This window comes from Globicephala melas, chromosome 13 (assembly GCF_963455315.2).
Source record: "Globicephala melas chromosome 13, mGloMel1.2, whole genome shotgun sequence".
Lineage (NCBI taxonomy): Eukaryota > Metazoa > Chordata > Mammalia > Artiodactyla > Delphinidae > Globicephala > Globicephala melas.
Genome location: NC_083326.1, coordinates 83389896 through 83415249, shown reverse-complemented (window position 1 = coordinate 83415249; position 25354 = coordinate 83389896). Strand labels below are relative to the sequence as shown.

At 49.1% G+C, this 25354-nt stretch overlaps 1 protein-coding gene across 4 annotated transcripts in view; it reads left to right on the top strand.

Moving 5' to 3' along the window:
* RILPL1 (Rab interacting lysosomal protein like 1) overlaps positions 1-25354 on the top strand; it is a 44213-nt gene that overhangs the window by 2441 nt on the left and 16418 nt on the right. For all 4 annotated transcript variants that reach the window (XM_060310018.2, XM_060310016.2, XM_030860079.3 and 1 more), the window contains exons 2-4: positions 5489-5639; positions 19909-20027; positions 20693-20914. In XM_060310018.2, the coding sequence (XP_060166001.1) occupies positions 5489-5639; positions 19909-20027; positions 20693-20914 (492 nt within the window). The remainder of the gene's footprint in view (positions 1-5488; positions 5640-19908; positions 20028-20692; positions 20915-25354) is intronic.

Genomic DNA, 25354 nt, shown 5'->3' with positions numbered 1-25354 from the left:
CCACTGTTAACTATTGTTTTTAGGCCGGGAGAGTTTTTCACCGAGGGCTCTTAGGCTGATATTGGAGACATCACCCCCACCCCAGATACCCCTACTCCTACCCCAGATCCTTCCATCTCTCCCGGGGGGTTGCGGAAGGAAGGGACCTTGAGATCCTCTCATACAACTGCCTCTTATTGACAGGGACTAAGGGACTTAGCCCAAGTCACACAAGAAGTCCTGGCACCTATGTCCCCACCCCAGCACTTTAGTTCTGCCGCAGCCAGACTGGCAGACACCCTTGAGAGCCATTGGAGGCCACTAGGCCTGGAGTCAGGTGGAATTCCCAGCCAGCTGCACTTGTCACTTCTGGAATGCTATCAGCCAGGAAGTAAACACCAGTGTGTTCAAAGCCAGCGCTCATTTGTCAATACAGAGGACGATCTTTTCTAATTCGGAGGACAAAATCCTTTTTTTCCCCATCCCCACTTCAGTCCCCTTTACTTCATATTCTTGGGATCAAGAGAGACTTGTCTGATTCCCCTCACCCCGTAAGCCTCAAAGGCTCTTCGAGGTGTTATTTCCACAGAAATCTTAGCATGTCCTTCATCTTATCTGTCTATCCCGTCATTCCTCCCTCTCACCTTCCCTCCCTCCCTTCCTTCCTTTCTTCCTTTTTTCTTCCTTCTCTCTCTCTCTCTTTCTCTTGACAAATATGGCTCCAGTAAAGCATGCACCCTCTCCTCCACCAACTCTTCCTCCCAAAAGGTCCCCGGACTCAGCTCTGTTCATCACTCAGACCTAGGCCACCGTCTCATCATGTTCTACCTGGTTACTCCATCTGCAGCCTTGTTGACCGACTGCAGCTTGCAAAGTGCCTTTCGAGGTGACTTGGGTGATGCAAAGGAAAGGAAAACCAGGTCCTCATCTCAGGCAGTGGGTGGGTAACAGGGAAGACAGGAAAAACACGCGAAGAGACTTTAGAAAGCAGTGGCTGTGCAGATACAAGTGCATATAATATAAACAGCATACGTTGTTCATTTATTCATTCAACAGATATATTTATTGAGTACCTACTAATTGCCAGGCACTGTTCTGGGCGACAGTGGCGACCACAACAGGTGAGGTCTTTACCGTCAAGGACCTGGCTTTCTAGTGCAGTGCTGTCCCGTAGATATATAATGTGGCATGTCACATTGATAAAAACACACAGATGAGGTTAATTTTTATTTTTTTGGCCGCACCAGCAATTGAACCCGGGCCCTCGGCAATGAAAGCACAGAGTCCTAACCACTGGACCTCCAGGGAATTCCCCAGATGAGGTTAATTTTAATAACATATCTTATCAAACCCAGTCGTTCCAAAATATTATTTCAACATGTAATCAATGTAAAAAATTATTTTTTATTGAGATATAATTGACATATAACATTGTATTTGTTTTAGGCTTACATTATGATTTGACATGTGTACATATTGCAAAATGATTACCACATAAGTTTAGTTAACATCCATCGCCACACATAGTTAAAAAAATTATTAATAAGGTATTTTGCATTCTTTTTTTCCTATTATGCCTTTGAAATTCAGTGAGTGTTTAACCCTCACTGCATGTTTCAATTCAGACCAGTGACATTTCAAGTGCTCAGCAGATACATGTGGCTAATGGCTACTCTAATGGAATGGTGTGATTCTAGTGTGAGGAGATAGATTTTTTTTAACTTCTAAAAAATTTCAGCTTATGATAAGTACCATGAAGAAGATAAAACAGGGAAATATAAAAGAGACTGGCCAGGGATGGTGTCTAGTTGATGGGGCAGTCAGGAAGGCTTCCCTGAGGAGGTGGCATCTGAGCTGAGATCTGAATGAAGTGTAGATGCCAGCCATAGAGAGATCTGGGGGAGGGGCATTCTGGGCAGGAGGTGCAGCCAGTGCAAATGCCCTGATGTAGGAGTGAGCTTGGTGTGTGCAAGGAACACAAAGAAGGCTGGTGTGACAAGAGCAGAGCGAGTGAGGAAGAGGGGTAGGAGGTGAAGTCAGGGAGGTACAGGGGTCTGCTAATGCTGGGCCTCACAGGCCAGCGTAAGGAGTTTGAAGACAGTGCTGAGAGAAGGCTAACGAGGTGATTGGTCAGGGGCCACTTCCTGGAAGAGCCTTTTTAGCTGGTATCGAGGCAAGATCAAATTCTCCATGGTCAGCTCAGAGGCAAGAACCAGCTCCCCCAGCATCAACTTTAGTTCATTGAGAGAAGAAAAAAAAGAACTGAGGATTAAAGTCTGTATTCATCTATTGCTGCTATAACTAATTACCACAAACTTACTCAAAAATCACACAAGTTTATTATCACATTGGTAATATGATATTATGAATAATATCAATATGGGTAATACTGGATAAAATTCTGGAGGTCAAAAGTCAGAAATGAGTCTCACTTGGGTTGAAATCGGGTGTCAGGAAATTCATTCCTGCGGGCAACTTTAGGGGAGAATCCGTTTCCTTGCCTTTTGCAGCTCCTGGGAGCCAGCTGTATCCTTTGACTTGTGACCCCTTCCTCCATCTTCAAAGTCATCAGCGTAGCATCTTCAAATCTCTAACTCTGACCTCTGCTTCGCGACCCGGGGAGCCAACCCTCGCCCCCTGCAGTGGAAGCACAGAGTCTTAACCACTGGACCACCAGGGAAGTCCCCACGTGGTCTCTGATTCTGCCCTTCCTGCCTCCTTTCACTTTTAAGGACCCTTGTGATTACATTGGGTCCACCGGGATAACCAGGAGCATCTCCCCATCTCAGGGTCCTTAACTGAATCACATCTGCAAAATCCCTTTTGCCATGTAAATTTCCATATTCTCAGATTCCAGGGATGAGAATATGGACCTCTCTGGGGACCATTGTTCCGCCTACCCCAGCCAGTTACACTTGAGATAGCACTGGGGCCCTCTGTGTGCTCAGCCTGTGTCAGGTGGGAGCAGAGAGGACCAGGGCAAGAAGAGCCTGATTCAGCTTCCAGCCCACACCTGCCTGTGGGAAGGTCCCGTGGCCACTTCATCATTCCACCACCACTTTCGCCCTCTGGCCCCACCCTTCACCTCCCCTGGTGACCTTGAAGCAGCTGTGCGAGTACTTAGTTATTACCTCTCATTTCCCCAGTGCAGCGGGCTTCCTGACAAAGGAGATAGGACTTAGGAACTTATTTAAAAGATGAAAGGAGGCGATGCTGACATCCGGCCACCTGGGCCGGCTTGGGATGGGCTGTAAGAGGACCAGAAATCAGCAGACATATGTTTAGCACTTTCTGGGTACTGGGCCCTATTCCAAACATCTACATATATTAACCATTTAATCCTCATGACACCCCACGGGGGTAGATATAGCACTGTATTCCTCATTTCCAAGGCACCCTAAGGTTGAATAACCTGTCCAACATCAGCTAGTAAGTGGCGGAAACAGAATTCAAACTCAGGTCAACAGGCTCCAGTATCCATGCTTTAAACCAGCATTCTATACAGTTTATGATTTTACAAAATACCTCTTTTTTTTTTTTTTTTTGGTAACAGCTTTACTGAATATAATTCACATACCATACAATTCACCCATTCAGAGCATACAGTTCAGTGGTTTTTAGTTTATTCACAGAGCTGTGCAACCATTACTACAATCAATTTTAGAACATTTTCATTACTCCGAACAGAAAACACAGACTCATTAACAGTCATTCCTCACTCCCTGCCAGCCCTTCTGCCCCTAGAAAGCTGCCAGTATGCTTTCTGTATCTGGATTTACCTATTGTGGACATTTCCCATCAATGGAGTCAAGCACTGTGTGCCCTTTTGTGACCAGCTGCTTTTGCTCAGCATCATGTTTTCAAGGTTCATCCAAATTGTAGCATATGTCAGTATTTCATCCCTTTTTGCCTGAATCGTATTCCAGATACACCACATTTTATTCATCTTTTCATCAACGGATGGACATTTGGGTTGTTTCTACCTTTTGGCGATTATGAATAGTGCTGCTATGAACATTCATGTACCTGTTTTTGTGTGGACACACGTTTTCATTTCTCAGACCCTACAAGTGGAATTAGTGTGTCATATGGTAACTATGTTTAACTTATTGAGGAACTGCCAGACCGTTTTCCACAGTGGCTGCACCATTTTACATTCTTACCAGCAATGCCCAGGGTTCCAATTTCTTCACATTCTTGCCAACACTTGTTATTATGTGTTTCTCTGATTACAGCCATCCACAAAATAATTTTTATAGACATCTTATTTATCCTCACATTCAACCCTGTGAGCCTTTATTTTTTTATTTTATTTTTTTACTGAAATACAGTTGACACAATATTATATTAGCCTCAGGTGTGCTATACAGTGATTTAACATTTGCATACATTATGAAATGATCACCAAGCTAAGTCCAGTAACCATCTGTCCCCGTACAAAGTTATTACAATACTACTGACCACTTTCCTTATGCCGTATATTACATCCCTGTGGCTTATTTACTTTGTAACTGAAGGTTTGTACCTCTTAATCCCTTTCACCTATTTCACTCCCCCTCCAGCGCCTCCCCTCTGGCAACCACCTGTTTGTTCTCTGTGTCTAAGAATGTTTTCATTTTGTTTTGTTCGTTTGGTTTGTTTTTTAGATTCCACAAATAAGTGAGATCATATGGTATTTGTCTTTCTCTGTCTGACTTACTTCACTTAGCATAATACTCTCTAGGACCATACATGTTGTTACAAATGACAAGATTTCATTCTTTCTTATGGCTGAGTAGTATTCCATTGTATATATGGACCACATCTTCTTTATCCACTCATCTATTGATGGACACTTAGGTCGCTTCCACGTCTTGACTATTGTAAATAATGAATGCTACTGTAAACATAGGGGTGCATGTATCTTTTCAAATGAGTGTTTTTGTTTTCTTCACTGTGAGTTTCTATAGTAGGGCTCCCCAACTAAGGGAAACAGCCTCAGATTTGTAGAGTGAGTCGTCCAAGTCTGCTTGAAGAGATTCCTGTTTCAGATGTACAGGTTGCTCCGGGGCCAGGTGGTATCCCTGGGATCTTTGCAGCCCCTTTCTCCCTTGGAGAGAGGTTTGTCTTGATGGAGGGTCTGTCCAAAGATCAGGGACGTGACCTCCCTAGAGAGATTGGTATGTTTGGGTCCCTGCAGCCTGGGGCTGCCCCTCCACCCTCTCTCTCCTGTCTGGACAGTTAGAAGGTACAGTTCCAATGCCATTGTTGTCTTCAGGGCATTTCTAACTTGGCCAGGTCCTAACGGCATAAATGCACGCCTTGCCCAGAGGAAGGACACCTTCTGTTTTTTGTAAAGTTGCCATGTGGGCTAGTGATGGCCTGATCTGCTCACCTGCCGATGCTTGGTTCTCATGGAGAAGGGAACAACCCAAAGCCCCAGCAGCCCTGAGCTGCTCCCGAGGGTCAGGGGGGTAAGGCTGCTGCCCTGAGCAGGCTGTGACCCCACTCCGGCCCCTCACCCCCGCAGGAGCTGGAGCTGGTGGAGGACGTGTGGCGAGGGGAAGCGCAAGACCTCCTTTCCCAGATCGCCCAGCTGCAGGAGGAGAACAAGCAGCTCATGACCAACCTCTCCCACAAGGACGTCAGCTTCTCCGAGGAGGAGTTCCAGAAGCATGAAGGTAAGAGGAGGGGCCAGCATGGGAGGTGAGGGGAAGGCTCTTCCCACTGCCATCACCGGCATCACGAGTGACAGGAGCGTGGTCCCCAAGCAATGGTGTCTCATGTCATTTGGATTCTCACCATCACTCTACCCGAGAGACATTGTGTAGCCTGGTGTACAGGTGATGAAACCGAGAGGTTCATTTGACAAATTGTTCGAGGGTCCTCACTTTTCCAGCCTCTTCTCTAGGCACTGGGTATACACATTGGGCAAGACAAAGCCACTGCCCTCGGGAAGCTTATGTTCTAGTGCAGAGGAGATAGGTGATAACTATGTAAACAGACAGATGACACAGTTCCAGATTCTGACCAGGGTTATGGAAGAACTAAAATCTGGGGGGGATATGATAGAGGTGACTTGGTGGGGTGCTTCTTTGCATATGGTGATCAAGGAGGGCCTCTCTGATGAGGTGACATTTGAGCCCTAATGAAGTCATGGAGTGAGCCATGCAAATATCTTGGGGGGAAAGCAGGTGCAAAGGCCCTGGGGCATGACTGTTTATGGAAACCAAGGAGACCAGTGTCACAGAAGATGATCAAGGCCAAGGGTGGTTAAAGATGAGGTCAGTGGGGTCAGCAGGGCTCAGATCACATAGCCCCTTAGAGGCCAAGGTTTGGATTTTATTCTAAGTGTGCTGGGAAGAAATTTGAGGTGCTTGTCACGGGTACACGTTTAACAATGAGCAACCCAGGGTGGCCACCCAGATCTGAATGGTGCTGGAGCCCCCCAACTGTCATTCATCCTACGAACAGTTATCTAGAACCTTGACTCCAGGCCTCTGCTGGTGCTGGAGAAGCAAAGACAGACAGAGGGGTTTGGCCTGGGCCCCCGTGCGCTGCATCAGCTGTGGGCCCCCCAGCAGCCTCCTTCTCATTCAGAGGCTGGCTCTGATCGCAAGGAATCTCAGGCCCAACTCTTTAGTCTGGGTGAACTTCCTGGGTCCCTATACAAGCCCCCTCCTCACGTTTGTTGGGAAGGGGGTGGACTTCCGTGGGGGCCTGAAGTTCAGAACTCGTGTTTACCACTCTGTGAGAATAAGTAGCACACTGTATAAGGACCGTAGGGACCAAGGAAAAAGGAATTGTTTGACCTGGTTGCTGGCATCCTCTTTTCCTTGGGTTTCCTTTGTTGAGATCTGAGTCGTGCAGTGAAAACAAAAGTCGTAGTGGTGATAAGTGTTGGTGCTAGAGCCAGACTGCCCAGTGTGAATCCTAACCCAATACTTACTGGCTGAGGGACCTTGATCAAGTCACTTGACCTTGGTGTGCCTTAAGTGCCCCCTGTAGAAATGGGGGCAATAACCATATCTCCCTCATAAAGTTGTTGTGAGGATTAAATGAATTAATACGTGTAAACTGAATAGTACCTGGTGCCCACACTCAGCAAGTGTTAACTGTTGTTACTATGAGCTGTTGTTATCGAATCCAATCTCCTTTTTGAAAAGAGGAGGAAAACAGGCTGAGAGGGTGCATCCTTTCTCTTTCTGGCTTAGCAGCACTCCGTTGTCTGTTTGGACCACGTGTTGTTTATCTATTCATCCACCGATGGACGCTGAGTTGTTTCCAACTTCTGGCTATTGTGGAGAGTACCGCTGTGAAGGTTCTGGTACCTTCATGTTTTTGTGTGGACATGTGTTTTCGGTGCTTTGAGGTATATACCTCGGCATGGAATTGCTGAGTCCTGTGGTAACTGTGTTGAACTTAGTGAGGTGCCCACAGCCATCTTTTGTTTTTTTTGTTTGTTGTTTTTTAAATGTTAGTCGTCTCCCTAATTAATATCGTTTGGAATCCTACCTTATGGTCTGGTGGGTTTTATTTTATTTCGTTTATTTATTTGGTTGTGCTGGGCCTTAGTTGCGGCTTGCCGGCTCCTTAGTTGTGGCATGCAAACTCTTAGTTGTGGCACACACGTGGGATCTAGTTCCCTGACCAGGGATCGAACCCGGGCCCCCTGCATTGGGAGCGTGGAGTCTTATCCACTGCGCCACCAGGGATGTCCCCATAGCCATCTTTTGGTCTGTGACATTTCTGCAGGGCACCCAGAGGCCTCCAGGGGTGACCTTGGAACTCCCCCTGCCTACCCCAGTGATGCCCTAGAGGCCGCAGGTCCCCCAGGCACGGGCCCGAACACCCTAAGGCGCTCGGTTGCATGTGTGTGCACACGGCACCCCCCGTGTGGGAGAGCTTGGCCTCGGCTCTCTGCATCCCTGCTGGGCTCTTCATCAGACAGCCCACACGGGTACCATCTGAGACGCACTTAATTGGCATCTCGCGTGGGTCCAGCTCCCGGGTGTGAGCTCGGGGAGCCTCCGGTGTTCAGCTCGACAGCAGCCCTCACCCTAGTGGAGAAACTGGGCAGATGCCAGGCATGCCTTTCACAGTTATTTTTATTCTGCCTGGGAAGCCATGGGAACACAATAAGGGCAAAAGCATGTCTTCCACCTGTGAGAGGAACAGACACTGGGCCGGGGGGGTCCCTGGGAGGAGATGCAGCCCATGAAGTTAGACTGTGTGTCTGGTACCACTTTAGGCAGTGGGGCAAGGCCTAGGGGCAAACAGGATTTAGGGGGTGAGTGGGCTGGGATGCCCGCTTAGAAGAGCCAACCTGCCCGGAACAGTGCTGCTTTCCCAGCCGTTAATACTGGGCACTGCGACGTAGAGAACAAGCGTATGGCTACCAAGGGGGGAAGGGGGAGTAGGATGAATTGGGAGAATGGGATTGACACATATACACTACTCTGTATAAAATAGATAACTAATGAGAATCTACTGTATAGCACAGGGAACTCTACTCAGTGTTCTGTGGTGACCTAAAAGGGAAGGAAATCCAAAAAAGAGGGGATATATGTGTACGTATAGCTGATTCACTTTGCTGTACAGCAGAAACTAACACAACCGTGTAAAGCAACTATACTCCAATAAAAATTAATTTAAAAAAAATACTGGGCAGTGTGCTCAGAGCACCTGCCAGTCTCCTGTCTCCCCCTCCCTGGAAGTCTCCAGATTAAAAAGCCCTTCCCTACTTCTTGTATTTGGAAATCGTCTTGTCAGCACCTGGAAACTACTAGTTAGCACATGCGGAGATGAATTACAGATATGGAAGCAATTGGACTGGGGGCATGGGGGTGCAGAGATACACTCAAGCGTCTGGAAGAAAATTCTTGGGCTCTGGACAAACAACTCTGTCACCAGGAGAGGATGAAAACTGACCACGTATCCATTTTCTGAAGGGCAGCTGAGAACAGCACTGTCCAAAAACAACGTAAGGCAATACACTGGTTGCTCTTCCAGTTGTGTACATATCTCTCCTTGCCCAAAAATGTAAGGCAAGCCACAGATATGACTATGATTTTTCCAGGTGTAGCATTAAAAGAAAGTGAAAAGGACAGGTGAAAGTAATTTCACTAATATTTTTATTTAACCCAGTAGATCCAAGATATCATCCTTCAACATGTAATCAATTTAAAAATGATCAGTTGGGGGGAATTCCCTGGTGGTCTAGTGGTTAGGACTCTGTACTTTCACTGCTGAGGGCCTGGGTTCAATCCCTGGTCAGGGAACTAAGATCCTGCAAGCCTCATGGTGCAGCCGAAAGAAATAAATAAAAATTTTAAAAATTAAAAATTATCAGTAGGGTATTTTGCATTTTTTTCATATTAAGTCTTTGAAATCTGGTGGGTTATTCATTTATATATAATATAATATATATATGTATGTTTTACTGTGATAACATACACGTAAAATTTCTCACCTTAAGCTGGGACAAAGTGAGAGAGCGGCATGGACATATATACACTACCAAATGTAAAATACATAGCTAGTGGGAAGCAGCCGCATAGCACAGGGAGATCAGCTCTGTGCTTTGTGACCACCTTGGGGGGTGGGTTAGGGAGGGTGGGAGGGAGGGAGATGCAAGAGGGAAGAGATATGGAGACATATGTGTAGGTATAACTGATTCACTTTGTTACAAAGCAGAAGCTAACACACCATTGTAAAGCAATTGTACTCTAATAAAGAGGTTAAAAAAAAAATTCTCATCTTAACCATTTCTAAGTGTATAGTTCAGCAGCGTTAAGAACATTCACATTGTTGTACAACCAGACTCCAGAACTGATCTTGCAAATGTAAACCTCTGTCCCCATTAAACAATAACTCTCCATTTCTCCCTCCCCCAGCCCTTGGCAACTGGCATTCTACTTTCTGTCTCTATAATTTTGACTACTCCAGGTAGCTCACATAAGTAGAATCATACAATATTTGTCTTTTTGTGACTGGTTTTTTTTCACTGAGCATAATGTCCTTGAGTTTCATCCATGTTGTAGTTGTGTCAGAATTTCCTTCCTTTTTAAGGCAGAATAATATCCCATTGAATGGACAGACCACATTTTGTTGATCTACCCATCTGTTGATGGCTGATGTGTATTTTACATTTTCAGCACATGTCCATTTGTACGTGCCCTATCTCAGGTGCTCCATTGCCACTAGTGGCTGCTGAGTTGGACACACAGAGCTAGAATATTCTTGGAGATGTGCCTGGGTAGAACAGTCTATTATAAGGGGAATGGGCTGTGGAGTGAGGTGGACCTCAGTTTAAATCTCAGACCACTCTTACCAATGGGTCACCTTGTTCCCATCCTCAGGTTCCTCACCTGTAAGGTGGGTGTGGCAACTCCTGACACCCAGGACTGTTGAGAAAAATATATACAGCATCAAATGCAGAACTAGTCAATAAAAGATAGCCCTGGGGGGCTTCCCTGGTGGCGCAGTGGTTGAGAGTCCGCCTGCTAATGCAGGGGACACGGGTTCGTGCCCTGGTCTGGGAGGATCCCACATGCCGCGGAGCGGCTGGGCCCGTGAGCCATGGCCGCTGAGCCTGCGCGTCTGGAGCCTGTGCTCCGCAACGGGAGAGGCCACAACAGTGAGAGGCCCGCGTACCGCAAAAAAACAAAAAAAAGATAGCCCTGGGCTTCCCTGGTGGCGCAGTGGTTGAGAATCTGCCTGCCAATGCAGGGGATACGGGTTCGAGCCCTGGTCTGGGAAGACCCACATGCTGCGGAACAACTGGGCCCGTCAGCCACAACTACTGAGCCTGCGCATCTGGAGCCTGTGCTCTGCAACAAGAGAGGCCGCGACAGTGAGAGGCCCGCGCACTGCGATGAAGAGTGGCCCCCGCTTGCCACAACTAGAGAAAGCCCTCACACAGAAACGACCCAACACAGCCAAAAATAAATAAATAAATTTATTTTTAAAAAAAAGATAGCCCTGAGGGCAATTACGTCGCTTTTGTCCTACCAGGTGGACCTTCCGTGGGACCCGAGAGTGGCTGATATGAATTTCACCTCAATAGAAGTCGTCTGTGCACCTTCTGTATAGGACTTTCTCCGTATGCTTGCTTTATTAGTTTCCTGGGGCCCCTGTAGCAAATGACCACAAACTGGGAGGCTTCACACAAAGAAATGTATTCTCTCACAGATCTGGAGGCCAGGGGTCCAAAATCAAGGTGTCAGCAGGGCTGTGCTCCCTCCCAAGGTTCTAGGGGAAGAAGCTCCCGCCTCTTCCAGGTGGCGACTCTTGGCCTGTGGCTGCGTCACTCCAAGCTCTGCCTCTGTTGTCACGTGGCCTCCTCTGTGGGTCTGTGGGTCTGACTCTCCCTCTCCTTTCTCTTATAAGGACCCAGTCATTGGATTTAGGGCCCACCCTCACTTAGCCTGACCTCCCCTTAACTTAATTACATCTGCAAAGACCTATTTTCAAGTAAGGTCACCTTCTGAGGTTCCAGGTGGATGTGAAGTTTGAGGGGACATTATTCTCTCCAGTACGCTTGCTGATAACATAAGGAGCTTGGGCTGTGAGACTTTGAGAGGCAGTAGAGTGGTCGCAAGAGTGTGGGTTCTGGGGACTTCCCTGGTGGTGCAGTGGTTAAGACTCCTCGCTCCCGATACAGGGGGCCCGGGTTTGATCCCTGCTCAGGGAACTAGAGCCCACATGCTGCAACTAAGGCCCAGCGCAGCCAAATAAATAAATAAATATTTTTTTAAAAGTACTGTGAACAAAAGATGGTCTGTCCATGTAATGGGATATCATTCAGCCATAAAGAGGAAAAAAGCACTGATGCACCACAACGTGAAAGAAAAAAAAAAAAAGTGTGGCTCCTAGAGCCAGGCTGCCGGAGCTTGAATCCTGGTATTAGCTGTGTGGCCTTGTAAAAGTTAACGAGCTACTGTGCACCTGAGGTTCATCGGCGACACAAGGCGGGCAGCAGGGGTCCTACTTCGTAAAGGATTCGGAGGATAAAATGAGTTAAGTTCTGCTTGTGTCAGCATCTTCTAGAAGGAGACCTGAGGCGAAGATGTTCCTCTGCAGGTGATTCATTAAGGAAGCAGCCCTAGAAAAGACTATTGGGGAAGTGGAGGAATCAGGACAGGGAAAGGAGGAAGCCCAACCAAGTCCATGCAAGGCAGCGAGCTCTGGGGTGTGAGTTACTCCTCAGAGTTGCCCCGCCCGTAGGCATGGGACCTGTACTTTCTTACAGAGCCTGCCAGCCAGGGAGCCCAGGGTGCCTGGTCAGTAGCAAAAGCACACTGAAGGGTTTCCCTGGTGGCGCAGTGGTTGAGAGTCCGCCTGCCGATGCAGGGGACACGGGTTCGTGTCCCGGTCCGGGAAGATCCCACATGCTGCGGAGCGGCTGGGCCCGTGAGCCATGGCCGCTGAGCCTGCGCGTCCGGAGCCTGTGCTTCGCAATGGGAGGGGCCACAACAGTGAGAGGCCCGCGTACAGAAAAAAAAAAAAAAAGCACACTGAAGAGGGGCAAGGGGTGAACACAGGGATCCGAGGGGGTCTGAGCACCGCTTCATCCGTGGTGAGCGCTGAGCCCAGTAGCTGGTGACGGCAGGTGCTTGATAAACACTGGTGATCATCACCATCCGGTATCAAAAGCGGTTTTCTGGCTCTGGGGGAGTGAAAAACGTGTGGGTCTGGTACTAAGAGACCCGGATTATGCTCCAAATGGCCACTAACTAGCAGATTTGGGGCAAGCGGCTCAATCTTCTCAGGGTCTTTTCTTCTTGTAGAGACTGAGGGGCACAGACAGTATGGGTTTGTGGGTGTTGGTGGTGGTTTTGGTCTTTAACAATAGAAACTATTACATGTATTCATTCATGTTGTAAAAGTTGAAACAAAACTCAAGAAAAACGCGAGAATTCCCTTTGCCTCCTTCCTCACTCACCAGAGGGAAGACCATCCCTCTCTCTGCATTTACACACATATTCCACGTGCGTGTTGCTTTTAAATAAGAAAAATCTCCTGCGGTGCTGGCGTTGACATTGCAGGGAATGTGTTTTGTTTTTAAAATAAAAGGGATTATGCTGTATGGATTGTCACTTGCCTTTCTTTTTTTAACAAATTATAATTACGTGTTTACTGTTTGGATTGCCCTTTTAGAAAAATTGACAAGCGAGTCACAGAACATAACATTAACAGTTTTAAAGTGTACAATTCAGTAGCATTTAGTACATCATTTAATGTACGTATAATGTTGTGTCACCATCACCTCTATTTAGTTCCAGAACATTTTCACCACCCGCAAAGGAGACCCTGCACCCACAGCAGTCACTCCCCACTCCCCCCTCCCGCCTGCCTTTGGGAACCTCCAGTCTGCTCTCTGTCTCTATGGGTTTATCTATGCTGGACATTTCATATAAGTGGACTCATACAATATGTGGCCTTTTGTGTCTGGCTTCTTTCACTCAGCATCATGTTTTCAAGGTTCATCCACATTGTAGCCTGTGTCAGTGCTTCATTTCTTTTTACGGTTGAATAATATTCCATCATTCGGATAGATCACATTTTTTTAATCCATACGTCTGTTGATGGACATTTGAGCTACTTCCATCTTTTGGCCATTGCGAATACTGCTGCTGTGACTTTGTCACTTGCCTTTTGCTTTTTTAAAAAAAAGGTCGTTTTTTTGTGTTTTTTATAAATTTATTTATTTATTTGTTTGTTTTTGGCTGCATGGGGTCCTCGTTGCTGCGCGCAGGCTTTCTGTAGTTGTGGCGAGAGGGGGCTATTCTTCGTTGCGGTGCGCGGGCTTCTCATTGCGGAGGCTTCTCTTGTTGCAGAGCACGGGCTCTAGGTGCACGGGCTTCAGTAGTTGTGGCACACAGGCTCAGTAGTTGTGGCTCACGGGCTCTAGAGCGCAAGCTCAGTAGTTGTGGCGCACAGGCTTAGTTGCTCCACGGCATGTGGGATCTTCCCCGACCAGGGATCGAACCCGTGTCCCCTGCATTGGTAGGCGGATTCTTAACCACTGAACCACCAGGGAAGCCCTTGCCTTTTTCTTTTAACTGGCTACATAGTGTCCCATTGTGTGGAAAGTACTTGTTTAATCATTTCCTTGCTGGTGGATGTTTAGATCATTACCAGTTTTCACTACTACAGACTCGGGACCTGGGACTGACCTTGCACTTGCTTCTCTGTGCACTTGCCCGAATGTCTCTTTTAGATCCCAGGGTCTTGCATTGCTGGGGTGACTAAACAGTTACTCAGAACTCTCCTGGCTTTTGTCTATGTCTGTGAGTCTGTTAAAAACACTTAACCTTTTAATTTTTCGAAGCACTTTCGTAACGGCGCTTGGACTTAGCAGCAACCTTTGGAACAGGGAAAACTAGCATTTCTATTTTATAGATAAAATAACAGCTAACACTTAGAGACTCTTACTCTGCCAGGCCTGTTGTGAGCACTTCATGTAGATTAACATATGCAGCCTCACGAGAGCGCCCCAGGTGGGGCCTCCACGTGATCCCCATTTGCAGGTGAGAAAACAGGCACAAGGCACAAGTTCAGCTGCAAGGGAAGTGGCAAAGCCAGGAATGAGTCCCAGTAATCTAGCTCCAGACTCTAAGCTCTTTGCCGTTTGTTCTCTAGCTTCTTAGTCCTACAGCTACCGACACCCATGACAGATGGGGAGTTCCCTGATGGTCCAGTGGTTAGGATTCTGGGCTTTCACTGCCGTGACCCGGGTTCTATCCCTGGTCGGGGAACTGAGATCCCACAAGCCGTGAGGTGCAGCCAAAAAAACCCATTGCTGTCTTTGGGAGTTCCCTGGCGCTTTGGGAGTTCCCAGGGGTTAGGACTCGGCACTTTCACTGCGGTGGCCCGGGTTCAATCCCTGGTCGGGGAACTTGGATGTAGCTGGGCTCCAGGTCCAGGTTTCCTTTCTCTGGGCTCATGCTCCCCTGCGCCCACCCCACGTAGCTGTTCTGCTCACCTGATTTCTCCAGGAGTGGAATCTGCCCCCTACCAAGGATTAAATTTCACGAGTTGGGCCCTTGATGCCCCTGCCTGGAGCCTTCGCGGGACAGGTGCTCAGAGAGCAGTGAATACTTTCGTGGCTTTTTCACAGACTCTGCCTACACCTGATTTCAGCCCTCCTCCTTCACACAGACACACACACACACACACACACACACACACACACTCGCTCATGCACTGTGTCTAAGGAGCGCTTTTTTTGGGAGACGTTAGCAGTGTCCTCTTGTCACACTAGCCCAGGCCCAGGCCCCACCTTGCAGCAGTGGCCCAGGAGTTTTGGGAGGGGGACACCTGGTGCCCAGAACCCCCAGATGGCCCTGTGTTTCCCCATTGCAAGTCTGGGGGCCCTTCATCTCAGGAGTCCAGCTGAAGAGCATCCTTTGAGGAGCAAGGAGTGTCTGAAGAAATAACTGACTTTATAAACTCCAAGTGGAACGTGTAGTTATTCTTTTTCATAGCTGTATAGTATTCCATTGCTTGTTAGTATCAAGGTTTATCTATTCATTCTACTATTTCTTAAATATTTATTTTCCTTATTTTTTTGGCTGCGTCGGGTCTTAGTTGCAACACACCAGGGAAGTCCTTGGTTCCCTGATCTTTGTTGAGGCATGCGGGATCTTTCCTTATGGCGCGAGGTCTCTTTGTTGCAGTGCTTGGGCTTCTCTCTAGTTGTGGCGCACGGGCTCTAGAGCGCATGGGCTCTGTAGTTTGCAGCACGCGGGCTCAATAGTTGTGGCACGTGGGCTTAGTTGCCCCGAGGCATGTGGGATCTTAGTTGAACCCGCGTCCCCTGCATTGCAAGGTGGATTCTTTACCACTGGACCACCAGGGAAGTCCCTATTCGTTCTCCTGTTGATAGGCATCATGGCAGTTTCCAGTTTGGGGCTATGATGAATGAAGCTGCTGTGAACGCTTTTGCACGTCTTGTGCTGTACGGATTGTCCCTACTGTGCTTACCAGTGTACCTGTCTTTTAAATAGCCACGTAGTGTCCGCTCTTCCTGCAGTTTATTGAACCATCCTTCTGCTGGCGATCACGTGCACTGTGCATGAAGGCCTGTGGGGGTTTATGCCCAGCATCAGCTGCTGGTTCACAGAGGATGTGTAACAGCAGTAGTAGGTGATGCCTATTGGTTTTCCCAAGTAGCAACCCCCCCCGGCAGCTCAGACGAGCATTCCTGTTGCTCCGCCTTCTCTCCAGCACTTACATTGACAGTCCTTTTCAGTTTAGCCGTCCTGGTGAGGATGCTTGCCCCTTCTCTCCATCCCTGCCTCTCCACTCCTTCTTGGGCTGGCATCTCTGAGGGACCTGTGCAGCTTCTCTGCATCTCTCAGCCTCCTAGCTTGGTATGAGGTCCAAGGAGGAAGCTGAGTGGTCTGAGGGGCAGAATGGATGCCCCAGGCCCACCAGTAGGAAAAGATCCTATTTCATGGCCTTGTGTGATTCCCTAGTGTACGTATTTTATATGTACAGCATTGTCAGAGAGGTGGAATAAAGAAAAGCATCATGGGACTTTCCCTGGTGGTCCAGTGGTTAAGACTCTGTGCTTCCACTGCAGGGGGCACGGGTTCGATCCCCGGGCAGGGAACTAAGATCCTGCATGCCGAGCGGCGTGGCCAAAAATTAAAAAAAAAAAAGAAAGAAAAGAAAAACATCAGCATGTCCCCACTTTGCGGGTGAGGAAATGGAGGTTCAGCGAGGTTAACGTCACTTCAGAAGTCAGAGGCCATATGCTGTGATGGAACCCAGGCGTTCAAAGTCACCCTTATTGCCTTCAGGGCCTCCCAGTCACTCAGTTGACAGCTTTTCTCATCACAATTCCTTTCCTTCCAGCTCGTCTCATTTGCATACCAGGAACCCCTGCCCTCCTGTAAGTCTTTCCTCTATGGCTGTCCCTTCCTGGTCTCCTTGGCCTGACCCTCCAGCTCCGTGCAGGCTCTACGTGTTGAGATCCTGAGGTTCTTGTTTCCCCTTTAGAGGAAAATCCAGCCTCCTTACCTGGCCTCCGAGGCCCCGCACGGTCCAGCCTCACTCCCAGCTCAAGCCTGTATCACCCCCTCGGCCACTGTGCTTCGGCCACTGGCACTGCCCTCCAGCGCCTCAGATGCAGGGTCTCCTCCCATAGGGCCCCTGCCTGGGAACGCTCGTCCGCGTCACCTGGCTGCCCTTCCCCCCTTCCGGTCTCAGCATTAATGACCCTTGTCCAAGAGGCCTTCCTGCACCCGCAGTCTACATTGGGTCTCCCTCATCATTCTTTCTCAGCCCCCGTTGAGTCTTTCACAGTACTTGTTATGGTCTGTAATGACACACACATCTGTCTAATGCCTGTAAGTTGGTGAGAGCAGAATTGTACCACACTTACTTGCCATCATGACCCTAGCGATTAGCTCAGTGTCAGGTATACAGCAGGTGCTCGATAAATACTTGAGGAATGAATGTCGAACGTGTATGCACAGTAAAATGTGAGTACTCCCAGCAGGTGGCCCTGTCTGGAACAAAGTATGGGCTGGAGTCTGCCCCATGGTGACACATTCTGGTGACCTACCAGGAGCTTCTGAGTCTTGTCCCCCAGTGGGGAGGCAGCATGGCATCATGGAGAGGACACAGGACTTGGAGTCAGAAAACTTGAGTTTGAGCCCCAGCTCTGCCAGAGCCTAGCTGTGCGACTTTGAACAAGTCTGTCTCTGGACCTCAGTTTTCCGTATCTGTAAAATGGGACTCATGTTAAAATGGCCACAACAATAATACCCATTTCCAGTGGTTGGGAGTGAGAATGAAATAGGGTCGAGGGTGTAAAGCAGTTTATCCTTACTGGGCTTAGTAGGAGTGAGCTATACGTTGGGAACGTGGAGGGGAACTAGTCCCTCTTCCATCGGCCAGCCTGGAGCATCTACCGCATATGAAGCCCCAGACTACAGAGATGATTGAGACAGGATGGCTGCCTTCTGGGACCGTCCTGCCTTTGTGCCTGTTACATAAAGCCTCCAGCTCATCCAGGGCAGGGTCTGGGTCTTCTCTGGGTTTGTAGCCCCAGCAGCATCACACACCGTTCTAGACACGCACCATGAATGCTCGTTCATCGTGGTGACTGCCTGCTTGGGAATATCCAGGACATGAGGAGGGCAGCGGAAAAGCTGGGATGGAGCGGCTTAGAGAAGGGAGTCCCATGGGGAGAATAGCTGAGGAATCACCCACATAGGTTCTTTTCCCCAGGGCCTGGTCGTCTAGTGGTATGTCCCCTGAGTCCCATAGGGGAGGAAAATTGGAGAGAAGCAATGGTTTCTCCCTTGTTAATCTGTGGTTGAGCCTGACTACCACTCTCCCCAGCTCTGGTCTCCTGGGGAGCGGGGATTAGCTCTCAGACTTAGTGCCTATGAGAGGCTGAATAATAGGCCCCCTAAATATCAGGTCTTAATCCTTGGAACCTGTGGCCGTTACGTTATATGGTAAAATATTTACAGATGTAACTTAGTCAGAATCTTCAGATGGGCATTTATCCTGTACTATTTGGGTGCACCCTAAATGCCATCACAAGTGTCCTTATAAAGAGGAGGCAGAGGACTTCCCTGGTGGTCCAGTGGTTAAGACTCTGTGCTCCCAATGCAGGGGGCATGGGTTCAATCCCTGGTCGGGGAAGTCCCACATGCCTCACTGTATGGCCAAAAAAAAAATTTTTTTTTGAAAAGGAGGCAGAGAGAGATTTGACACAGACAGAAGAGAAGGAGGCATGTGACCACAGAGGCAGAGACTGGAGTGATGGGGCCCCAAGCCAAGGAACGCTGGCAGCCACCAGAAGCTGGAAGAGGCCAGGAACAAATTCTCCCCTAGAGTCTCCAGAGGGAGCACAGATGTGGTGACGTCTTGATATTGGACTGACGTTTGATTTTTTTTTTTTTTTTTGCCCGTGCTGCATGGCTTCCAGGATCTCAGTTCCCCAACCAAGGATAGAGCCCAGACCACGGCAGTTAAAGCCCGGAATCCTAACCACTAGGCCAGCAGGGAACTCCCAACATTGGACTGATTTTAAACTTCTGCCTTCTGGAACTTTGAGAAAATAAATTTCTGATGCTCTTAGCTACCAAAATTTGTTGGTTATTTGTTACAGCAGCACATAAAACTAATACAGCATCCATCCGCACGTTTCTTAATTCACCAAAGCCCTGAGCAGACACCTACTGTGTGCCGGGCACTATGCTAGTCCAGGAAATACACAGTGAATAGGTTAGGCAAGGTCTTGCCTCCTGGGCTGACCGTATACTTGGGGGACGAGGGGCAGGGAGAACAGACAACACCCTTTGAGCACCTGCTGTGTACCAGACATCTTCTTCAATATTGGCTTCATGTGTATTAACAAGAGCAATCCTTGCAGCAGCCCTATGGGGTAGGTACTGTTATTCCCATTTTAGAGATGTGGAAACTGAGGCACAGGTTGGGTAGCCCAACGCCACACAATTAATAAATGGGAGAACCGGTGTTTGATCTCCAGAGCCGACCCTCTGAATCACTATGCAGTATCATCTTTCATTAGATGAAAGGATGTACCAGACACTTAGCCATTGTAAAAAGTGAGGGGATGGATGAGGTGGGAGGAGGGGGCTACTTGGCGGGGGGTGGTCAGGGAAGGAGAGGCCTCTGTGAGGAGGTGACTTTGAGCTGAGGCCTGAGAATCAAGGGGAGCCAGCCTGGGGGAGGTTGGTAGGAAGGGACTTGCGGAAGCTGGAAACAGCAAATGCCCTGCGGTGGGGATGAGCAGGGGAAGGGTGGAGGGGCAGAAAGCAGGCGCTGGGGAGGGGCAGACGAGCAGAGGTGAGTCCAGGAGGAGGTGGGGGGCAGGTTCATCTCGATGGGGAGCCGCCGGATGGCTTAAGCAGCGGAGGGAGGTGGACACACCCATGGGTCCCTCTCACCCCACCCCAGGCATGTCGGAGCGGGAGCGGCAGGTGATGAAGAAGCTGAAGGAGGTGGTGGACAAACAGCGCGACGAGATCCGTGCCAAGGATCGGGAGCTCGGGCTGAAGAACGAGGATGTTGAGGCTGTAAGTGCTGAGCCCCGGCCCTGTGTCTGCCCTCCCGGCCAGTGGGTACCAGCAAGAGACGGGATCCTCCCCTCAGGAAGCGCCCCTTCTCCCCGTCAGTCTCACTCCATGGGCTCCGTGGGGTGGGGATCCTGCTTACGGCTTGAGAGGCCCAGCCCTGAAACAGTTGCCGTGCGGAGGACCCTCGGCCGAGTCTTCACTGGCGCAGTAGGAGGGAACATGGCACTGCCCAGTGACCTGACTCTTTCCACACACTGAGGAGGTCCCAGGGCCCGGTCAGCCTCTGCTCTGACTCTGAGGCTTCCTCCAGCCCATCCCCTTCATGCCCCAGCATGGTCCAGGCTGCTCCGGGAACCTATACGGTGTCTCTGCCTAAATTAGAAAAAGATGCCCCTTTCTCAAGGCATGTTACTTCCCTCTGTTGGGAAATTGTCATAATATACTAACAAGACACTTATCTTCCATCTGTCATAAAATTATCATAGTAAATATACACATGGCCCATCTCTGGCATCAACAGAGTTGTAAGAACGTGAACAAATTTCAAACAAATCAAGGCATCTACAGTATGAATGGCACGCCTGTAGATGGTTTGCTCTTGTGCAGTACACAACATGTGCTACTGGATGTGGCGGCCCTATCCAATAGCCTTCATCTCTCTACAGCTGCAGCAGCAGCAGACCCGGCTGATGAAGATCAACCACGACCTCCGGCACCGTGTCACAGTGGTGGAGGCCCAGGGGAAGGCCTTGATCGAACAGAAGGTAGAACTGGAGGCAGATCTGCAAACCAAGGAGCAGGAGATGGGCAGCCTGCGGGCGGAGCTCGGGAAGCTGAGAGAGAGGCTGCAGGGCGAACTCAGCCAGAACGGAGAGGAGGAGCCTGTGGTGAGTGGGAAGCTGGCTTCTGCAGGCTGGCTCGAGGGGGGCCAGGCTGCCTTGCTTTTTCCTCATTACACTTGAGAGAAATAGGAGGCCGAGGGAGGGCCAGCTGCTGGCTAGAAGACACACAGCTGGGCAGAGGCAGGGCTGATCCTGGAACCCAGGACTCCCAGCATTCTAGCCCAGGGTATCCAGCTCGGTGGTGGTTACTGGGCATCTGCCATTCATTCATTCATTCATTCAAATAACTGTTGACTGTGTTGCAGGCATGGGGGATAAAATAGAGAACTGGTTCCTGTCCACATGGAGCTTACAGCCAGTATGGGAGACAGACATTAGTCAAATAATCACATAATATACCATGTGACCCAGCAATTCCAATTCTAGGCATATGCACGAGAAAACTTAAAATATATGACCACATAAAAACGTGTACACAAATGTTCATAGCAACACTATTCCCAACAGCCAAAAGGTGGAAACAATCTACATGTCCATCAACTGAAGAATGGATAAACAAAATATGATCTCTGCATACAGTGGAACATCATTCAGCCATAAAAAGGAATGGAATACTGAGACATGCTGTAATTTGGATGAACCTCAAAAACATGCTAAGTGAAGGTAGCCAGACACAAAAGCCCCCATATTGTATGAGTCCATTTATTGGAAATGTCCAGAGTAGAGACAGAAAGCAGACTGGTGGTTGCAGGGACTGGGGAAAGGAGTGTATGGGGAGTGACTTCTGGTGGGTACGGGGTTTCTTTCAGGGTGATGGAAATGTTCTGGAATTAGATAGTGATGATGGTTGCGCAACTCTGAATGTACTAAAAATCTCTGAATTTCTTTAATGGTTTTTTTTTTTAACTTTTATTTATTTTTTGGCTGCGTTGCGTCTTCGTTGCTATACACGAGCTTTCTCTAGTTGCGGCGAGCGGCGGCTACCCTTCGTTGCAGTGTGCGGGCTTCTCCTTGCTGTGGCGTCTCTTGTTGCAGAGCACGGGCTCTAGGCGTGCAGGCTTCAGTAGATGTGGCACCTGGGCTCAGTAGTTGCAGCACGCGGGCTCTAGAGCACAAGCTCAGTAGACGTGGCGCACGGGCTTAGTTGCTTCGTGGCATGTGTGGTCTTCCCGGACCAGGGCTCGAACCCGTGTCACCTACATTGGCAGGCGGATTCTTAATCACTGCGCCACCAGGGAAGTCCCTCTCTGAATTTTATACTTTAAAAGAGTGGATCTTGGGAATTCCCTGGTGGTCCAGTGGTTAGGACTTCATGCTTCTACTGCAGGGTGCATGGGTTCGATCCCTGGTTGGGGAACTAAGATCCCACAAGCTGCGTGGCACATCCAATTAAAAAAAAAAAAAAAAAGAGTGGATCTTATGGTAAGTGAATTATATCTCGATTTTTTTTTAAACGGTGATTCATGCTAAAGGAGAGGGATGGTGCCAGAAGGTCCCATAACTGAGGGAGGGTCTGGAGTGCGTAACTAACTGTGTGGACTCTAGAGCCAGTCTGCCTCGGTTCCTTACTGCCTCCGTGTCTTTGGATAAATTATTTAGCCTCTTTGCACCTCAGTTTTCTCATCTCTAAAATGGGAATACTAATAACAATACTTACCCCCAGATTGGTGTTCTGAGAATTAAATGAGTTAGTTCATTTAAAGTGTTAGCTGTTGGTATTATTACCATGATAGTCTGGGGGAGTCAAAAAGGCTTCCTCAAGGAGGTGATCGAAAGAATGAGTGAAAGTAAACTAGGTGAAGCGGGGGAGTGGCATGTGCAAAGGCCCTGAGGCAGGAGAAATTGCAGTGCAGTCAGGAAAGTATAAGAAGGCAAGGGTGCCTGTTGTGCAAGCTGACGATGAGGGAGAGGGTCTGAATAAGGTCAGAGAGGTCGGCAGGGGCCAGTGATGCAGGCCAGGGAAGCTGCAGAGAGAAGTCTGCTTTTTTATCTGCAGGCAATGCGCTGAGTGCTGTGGAGGTTCAGGCAGCTTACAGCCCAGTGCAGGAGATAGACCTGGAGACCAGCAGCCACACTTAAGGTGGAAGGGGGTTGTCTTAGTGGTAAGAGGTTGTCTTAGTCTGGGTTCCCTTGAAGCGAGCTTGAGAAAAGGACTCTGGGCAGGAGGTTAATTTGTGAGGTGATCCCAAAGACCAGAGAAGTGAGGGAAGGAGGAAAAGGGAATTTGAGGGTGTGTCATTGAGGTCACAGTGGGAGCTCAGTCCCGCTGGGACCTCTGAGAAGCACCATAGAACACCTCCCGGAACTGTCTTTCTGGAGAAGAAAGGCTTAGAACAGTTATCCACAAATGCCTGTCCCCAATTAGCTAAGAGTGGCCCCCGGAGGTGTCATCTCCCCAGCACTCCTGGGCAGAACTTGTGGAGCAGAAATGGAAAGACATACAGTGTGTGCTTGAGGTGGGCTCCTGTCCACATGGATGAAACTGCACCGCAGCTGCAGCAAAACCCAGGTGGGCCCAGGATGTGACACGGGGCACCAGAGGTGTCTCCCACGTAGATGTGCCCCCAGAATGTGCCAGGAACACAGAGATAGTGCGGTTAATCCCGATGGGGGTGGCGTGGAGCTTCACGGACCAGCTCTTGCTTCAGCTGGATGTCAGTGATAATAACGCTAAGATTTTGACAGGTAGGTGTAGAAGATGGAGGTGCCGTTTCAGAAGAGTATAATGAACCGTCACAGGAAAGCTCCGCGCTTGCCATTTGTTCCAACAAATATTTATTGACTGTTTCTGGTTTGCAGGCACTGTGCTGGTCTCTTGGGTTACAGGTGGGGGAGGTTAGACAGAGGAGCTTACCATCAGGTTGGCTCTCGTCCGAGCACAGTCATTAAGTGTCTTGTGAATTCAGGCCATACACTTCTAGGTTCTTGGAAGGACAAGAACCTCCGGGTTACAGATAGGGAGGTAATGGAGAGAAGCCTTAAAAGGGAGAGGTTAGAGTCTGCTTTTGGCTAAAAGTGACAAAAGCCTAAGTTAAACTGGTTTAAGGATTTTTTTTTTTTTTAAGGAATTTTCGGCTGAATAACTAAAAGCTTTGAGTTAATCATGGCTTCAGGTATAGCTGGTTCCAGGTGCCCAAATGATGCTGTCAGGAATTTGTTTCAGACCTTCTCTCAGCTTTGCTTTCCTCTGTGTTGTTGTCATTCTCAAGCAGCCTCTTGCCATATAGTGGCCCCTGGTACTCGGCCAGCTTTGCAACCCCAGCAGAAAGAAATTGCTTCTTTCCCAGATTCTCAGCGAGAGTCTCAGGGAGCCTCTCATTAGCCCACCACTGAATCAGTCTTTGTGGTCTGAGGTTAGAATAGGCATGTCGTCCATTCCTGAGCCACATGGAGGGCACCCATCTAAGCCACACTCACAGAGAGTGGGAAAGGGAAGTTTCTCCAGAGGAAAATTGCAATGACTCAGCCCAAAGATGTGTGGGAATGGATGCAGACCAATCGGAGACAACAGATGTTAATCGTCCGTGCCAGAGAGTCGGGGCTGAGAATGCCACACACAAAAAGCGCTGAGCAGTGAGGGATGTGGATTCTTTCGCAGGGTTTCTGCAGGGGAGTGACAGGATCAGCTCTGAGCTTATGGAGGAGAGTTTGAACAAGGAGCTGGTGGCAGACGTGGCTGTCGGGAACCTTTTACAGTAGTCCCGGCAAGAGAGGTGAGGGCTGGACCAAATCTATAGCAGGGGGATGGAGAGGAGGCGCCGGGGGAGAAGCTTGGGGCCGTCACACACACCCCAGCCTGCCCTGGGTACCCCTTCCAACCTCCTGAGCCCCACAAGAGCTCAGGCTTGTCTCCGTCTGGGCAGGTGGGGCTTGGTCCAAACCTGGGTCCTGAGGACATCACCCCAGCCACAAGACTCTGAGCCCTGCGCCAGGTCTCTTTAGGACAAGGACATTTCACACCTCCATGGCACGGCTGCCAGTCGGTTGCAGTTTCCTTTCTGGCACGATGGGGGTGGGACAGAAACAGGGGAGTAAAATCCGGTAGCAGTTATGACTGACCCACTGAGCTTCTTTGCAGCGTCTGTTCCCAAACCCAGGGCGTCTTTGCGGGGTTTGATGGCATCCCTTGGAGCTGAGTGGCGTTCATCACCTGCTGCCATGTGACTTGGAGCCTGTCCATCTCTCCGATGGTCAGTTTCCTATCTGACAAATGAGGGACATGAACTTGACTTGATTCAGTCGCTCTAAAAGTTAGTGTGGCAGGGATAGAGGGTGGTGGGATCAGAGGACACAGTGAATTCTGAGTGGAGAGGAGAGGGCAGTGCAGCTCTTCAGGGCCTTGAGATGGGTCTTGTGGGATGGGTAGGATGTCCAGGGGTAGAATGTGGGGCAGGCCATTCCAGGCAGGACGAACAGCATGATCCAGACTAGAGAACGTGCAGGGTGTGGCTGGGGTTGCGGTTAGTCCTGGCACCAGGCTGGTGA